Genomic DNA, 6,221 nt, shown 5'->3' with positions numbered 1-6,221 from the left:
CCAGAAACACATCATTCAAGGATGCATATCCAGTTTCTGACCTTCTCTGTTTTGCTCAGTTCAAGAGGTCTATTTACTTGCTGCCCCCTCTTGAATGGTGCTCAGGAAAATAACAACCCCTACACATCACTCATAGTTGTTTACCACCTGTGGTGACCTGAGAGCACCTTTTGTTACCTCTGAGGTGTAATGTTTTTGGTATAATCTACAGCAAATAAGCAGCAGGGCACGTATTCTAGCACTTAGAAAATCTGTCTGGGGAGGAAGAATTCCAAGTACCGAAATCTTCTAAATTAAAAGAAAGTTTGAAAGTGCCCTGTTAAAACTACCGAGTTGAATTTTTTTTCTCCTGCTTTCTCCTGCTGAGATGAACCTTATACTTTTTTGCTGTAGCCCACCTTTCCTGTAGGAACTGAAGGAAGAGCTTCCTCCTCCTTGGAAGCTCTATCTATTTGACCTCTGTCCCAGGAAGGAAGTTGGCAATAAAATCAAACCCTTGCGCTTTTGGGTAAGTGCTGTAACCACCGATCTATTTTGGAAGGCTACAATTATAGACAGGAGGTGGGCAGCACTGTCATCACCTCCTGCTTCTGATCTTAAAAAAGAAGAGTTATGACTGTATTTGGCAGAGAGTCCAATGCTATCTTTTGCATTAGCCATTTTCAGAACACGCCTCCTTGATCAGGCCCCTTGAGATTTAAGTGGTGGTGAAGAGTATTCTAAAAGATTAACTTCAGCCTAATCCCTCCAGCTTGTTCTGCATTTGGGGGGAGAAAACCTGACTCCTCCACAGGGTGATTCAGAGCACCTAAATTTAGGTACTTGCTCTGAATCAGTCCCCACTTAACCTAGGGAGGCATCCTGGAGACAACAGATTCCACAGGCAAAGGTTATCCTCTGTGACTCTTCCTCTCTCAACATTTCTTCAATTGTCAGTTCCGTTCTCACTAGTTTCTCAACTCCACTGTAGCTTAGGTGGGAAGTTGTCACTTATCCTCTGATACCTGCGAGGCAAAAAGGGAAGCATGTCAAAGTTGTCCAAAAACCTGCTTAGGAAGCTGCCTAATTCCAGAATTTAGATAGTCAAGTCACTGAACAGACAGACTGATTTTTAAAAGTTATCATCCACAAGTTTCATAAATTGTTACTGACTTCAGTGGAGCTAAGATGCAAAGCTGGCACGTGAGTATTTTAGATTTAGCATTTTGACAAATCACCTCACAATTTTAAATGAATTTAAAGGAAGTTCTTTGTTGCTTTTTAAACACAAAACACAGTAGTTATAATGGGAAAAAGTCTTTATTACTAAATATATTTATACAATAGTTTTAAACATAATTTGCTAAGTTTTGAAATTCTGGTAGCATTCTGTTGTTGTTTAAATACTCAGACTTATCGCTTTTTCCAGGTGAATTTCCGTCTGGCTCCCTCTTGACCAGGCTTTTTTCGTTCCTTCACACGTGGGTCAAGTGTTAGTAATCCAGCTACAAAACACAGAAAAGCACCCATTTGTTTACTGTTATTAGTTAATATTACAGATATACTATATGTGGGGGATTCAAGGTAGCCAGTAACTTTGCATATGACCTGTAACATCTAGTGTATGAAACACACTGAAAGGAATTTCATCAGTTCCTCTAACGTTTTAACTTTTCTTTAGTAACTGAACTTTCTTCACATTTTACTTTAAAAACTGCTTAAAAAATCCCACATTGTTTTCTATCTATATTGATTAAGCCTTTAGACCAGTGATCTCCAAATTTTTTTTGATTGTGCACTCCTATCAGTAAAATATTTTTGAGCATGCAACCCCCAATATGTGTGTATTTATTCATTCATAAATTACATACACTATGGAAATTCTAAGATTTTCTTTCTGCACCCCAATGGATCATCAACACTGGGCCGCACACATCCCATTTTGGAGACCACTGCTTTAACACACATTTAGTGTTTCCAAAGTATATTTAGGAATGTCCAAAACATGTTCAGAATCATGCCGATCTCATTGCAGACACCCAACTCATTACAATGCTGGTTTAGAGGGGTATTCCTAGCAAACCATACTTGTCAGTACTGAAAAACTAAAATCAAAGAAACCTGTTGCAAAGATACTAGCATGAAGATAACTTTACTTCCACAGATGGCAATAGAGTGAAAAAAACATAGCTGTTGTGCCATTAATACATACAGGTATTCTCCCTGCTAGTCCAGAAAGAACATAGTTAAAAGTTCACTGTTCCTAATTCTGTATTTGCTGAAACAGTATGGCATCTGATCACCAAGAAGCATCAAATACTGCAGTTACCCAAATAAGTTCTATCTTATCCTAGGTAACTTGTAAACCCTAAATAAAATAAAAGAGGAAAGAAGCTCCTTCAGTCTGGCTAGTTGCATGTAATATGTTTATGTACATTACCATCCCTTCAAAGTTAACCCTCTAATGTTCAAATTCAAGAATAAAACTTTTTTAAACATGCGACTAACAAGTAAAACAAAATACAATGTTAGTACCTTACAGCTCACTAATGCCTGATCCAGAGTTACTTGTTAGAGAACATACATTCATGCTTTGTGATTCTATGTTGAGGCAATATAAACTGGTTAATAGACCTGAGAGAGGTCATGAACAGATGGAAAAATGCTCAAGAAGTCATCCAAAATGTACACAAAGGATGCTAGGAAACAAGTGAAAACAATTTATAAATAAATGCAGATCCCTTTCATACAAAATACAAAGTTCCACTGGGATTATTTACTCAAATTCACACTATCTGATCCTTAATGATCCTTGTATTAATTCCGTTAATTACCAGAAACACATTAAGAAACATTGAAATAATTTCAATTCCCACCTTGCCTCATGAATTCCACTTCCTTTTCTGTCACGAAACTCCTTAAGGCTTTTGCAGATGCTAAACGTATTGCTCCAGCCTGTGCAGATCTTCCACCACCAGACACTGTGCAAACCATATCATGTTTTCCAACTCTGTCAAGAAACTGGAAAGGGAACAACAGCTGTTCTCTAAAAATAAAAAATAACCATAATAATAAAAATTAAAGAAATACATGAATATAAACTTACATACTGTGTACATTTCTTTCATAATACAGACAAAAATATAGTCAACTTTCAGGCAGAGATCCAGAAAGGCATTCATATCTTTAATTTCCTACTGATATCAACTAAATCAACTGGAAATTAGAAGCTAGGAGCATACTCAGACTGCCAATGGTAAGTATTTTAAGTTCAATTTTACAATTACTTTTGTTTCACTAATTAGTTGTAAATGCCAAGATCCATCAGCTCTGGATATTGAAAGTGAGCAATCTCTCACTATATTTTTGAGCTCAGAAATCACAAATAAAATAAAAGTCACATGAGGGATAGAAACCTCCTTATGTCAGCCTTATGAGACGTCTTCTCTATATCAGACTGTGCACATCCTCCAAAATCTGAAGCTTTACATGAAGTGTCTCATCTTGTTTGCTTCCACTACGTTACTGTATGCCAGAGTAATTACACTTGGCATACAGTCTGCAAATCTCCCAGGAAACACTTAAAGACACTGTTTATTATTTATTTATTTTTAAAATAAACAGCAAGCCCTTTCTAGAGGGACCAAAATTTGAACTATCCAAGTAGTCTGTGCTCATGGTTTTTGCATCGCTTCAGAACGGGAGAGACAAGAAACACAGAGCAAGGCTTACCTCTCATTTCTTATACTACTGAGTCCTGAAAACTAGGAGGAAAATCAAGACCAATTTTCATAAAACAGACAGTTGTACAGAACCAAGAACATAGCATCAACTCTATGGAACACAGCACCAAAACATAATTGCATGGCACAACTTTTGCTGGAATAATTTAAGTACAGTAAGAATACAGCATTTCATAGTGCTCTCACCTGTCCTGCAGCACTGGGAAGTAATGTAAAATGTCTATTCCATTCACTGTAATTTTTCCAGTCCCATTGTCATAAACTACAGCAGTAGCTCTTGCTGTTTTTCTTGTACCTTAAAGGAATTAAAACCAATCTGTTATGAGGCTTCAATGTTCTACAGGACTTCAAGTGCCCAAGAAGTTAAACACATTTCAACACTTTCATACAGTACCAGCTGTTTCTTTTTGGGAGGCTGAGGTAACCAAAAAAAAAAAATTAAGAGAAGGAACTAAATACAAACAATGAACAACTAGCTCACAATATATTTTAATCAATGTCTATTAAGGGGACACACACACACACACGCGTGCGTGTTGGGAGGAGGTAGAGGTAACACTCTACCTCCCATAACTTCATTAGATCAGGACAACTTTCTTAACCTGATCAAGTCATCAGTGACATCACAGTATATGAAAATAAACATTTTATTGAACATCTACGTTTACCATACGTGCAACTTCCATTAATATTAAAATACTTTCTAAAATCATACGAAGGTGCAGAAGTTTAAGAATATTCACATGGTTAACACTTCGATTACACTGGTATAAGCAATGCCTATGCATTATTTAGCATAGCTTCCTCAGAAATTACTACTTGCAGTTAGCTCTCTCGAAGTGCATTAGCTTCAACTTAAACCCTGAAAAACTCTTTGTGCTAAAGCCTAAGACCAATCTTCTGTAGCACAGAGGAAGCAATCACTCTGATAAAGGACTTATGAAACAAATGAGGCATTCTTCTTAATTTAGGGGTGTGATGGGACACAAACAAGACTGTTCTTGAACTTATAAAATCTGATGGCTTTTCTTCAGTAACATGTGTTGCATGTTCATCAAACTTCAATAACTACTGTTCTGAAGACACTATTGAAAGGAAGTGCGGATTAAATCCCAGTTTGGTGCTCTCACATCTCCTTGTTGTCACATCATCTTGAAGCTAACACAGCTTTGACAGCTCTCTAGACATTCTGACCCTCAAATTCTCTGTGACCTTTGTTGTTCTTATCATCTGCTGCCTGCTGCTTACGAATACACATCATCTCTGACTAAGATTCCTCTTAAATGTACAGCATAAAGTGCATGCGTGCACATATACTTTGTCCAGAAAGTCGTCAGACTTTCCTATCCATGTTGTTGCTACATTATTTTTTCTAGGCCATCACTCATATCATATCATATCATATCATTCTTCCACTATGTGTCCCTCTACTGAAAACATAAGCAGCCTATGTTTAGAAGATACAGAGACCTTCATGGCTTTTCTCTAACATCCCCTCTGTCTCAGTACCAATGACTGATTGCTGTCTCTGACCCATAATGCTAGTTGTGGTTTGTCCACTTGTTTAAAAAATTCAGGATTTTCCTCTTTGCATTTTCCTAGGCTGTTTGTAAATATCCAAATGCCTTGCTATTTATTCTTTGCATCTTCAAAATTCTCCTTTGCTGGACTCCTACAAAAGCCATGATAACGGTTACTTAGTGTAAAAGAGGCATGCTTATACCACTAAGCAACAACACGGTTACATCCATGGATTTCTCCATACCTGTTTGTGCTGCCCCAGTCCCCTGGCCTTTATGTTCAACAGTCAACTCTTGCCAGCAATGAAAGTCCTTTTGTATCCTACAACATGTAGCACAACAGGGTCCTCTCTACAGAGGTACCGCTGTATAGAAATACAGATAAAAACTAACAGTTGATAGACTCTGTGCCAAAAAACTTCCACTTTGTTACCAGGCCGTATCATAACTTAGTATGCCGTAACATAATTAACAATTATACATGCAATATATACAGATAAGCATAAAAAATGAAGTAGTGACACATTCAGCAGTATTATACATACCATGAAGAAAGTAGTGTGAAGAGGAAAAAATTCTGCATCATTACCAATTTGGAATTATTACCTTCACCAGTGCTGAAGGCCACTCCTCGCTCATCATACTTCAAGGGTTCAATAACTACCTTTTGCAACTGTGCAGGAATTTCTTTGGAAAACTTTTGTATATACTTCTCCTCGATGTCACCACATGGTAATGTCATCAATTTTTGTAAGAGTTGAATAAATCTTGAATACTGTAGACAACAAGACTTCATTAAAGGATGCAAGTGTAATTGCATTTGCTAAAACTTTCTATTTTTATATAATTGATCTTTCCCACTTCACTTTTATTGATGATTTCTGACAAGATGACACTTTTGCACCTACATGCTGATTTAAGAACAGCATGCAGATGCATCATTTTCTGTGTGACTAAAGATACCTAGTTCTTTCTTCAG

General features: G+C 37.1%; 1 protein-coding gene across 2 annotated transcripts in view; it reads right to left on the bottom strand.

Moving 5' to 3' along the window:
* Positions 1-1,392: 1,392 nt before the first annotated feature.
* MRPS9 (mitochondrial ribosomal protein S9) overlaps positions 1,393-6,221 on the bottom strand; it is a gene marked incomplete at its 3' end in the record, with an annotated part of 34,657 nt that continues 29,828 nt past the window's right edge. For both annotated transcript variants that reach the window (XM_082009051.1, XM_082009052.1), the window contains 4 exons: positions 5,849-6,017; positions 3,909-4,017; positions 2,856-3,025; positions 1,393-1,484 (listed from right to left, as the gene is read on the bottom strand). In XM_082009051.1, the coding sequence (XP_081865177.1) occupies positions 1,393-1,484; positions 2,856-3,025; positions 3,909-4,017; positions 5,849-6,017 (540 nt within the window). The remainder of the gene's footprint in view (positions 1,485-2,855; positions 3,026-3,908; positions 4,018-5,848; positions 6,018-6,221) is intronic.

The sequence above is a fragment of the Phaethon aethereus genome (assembly GCF_964289735.1).
Source record: "Phaethon aethereus genome assembly, chromosome: 1".
Lineage (NCBI taxonomy): Eukaryota > Metazoa > Chordata > Aves > Phaethontiformes > Phaethontidae > Phaethon > Phaethon aethereus.
This window is presented reverse-complemented; position numbering and strand designations above follow the sequence as displayed.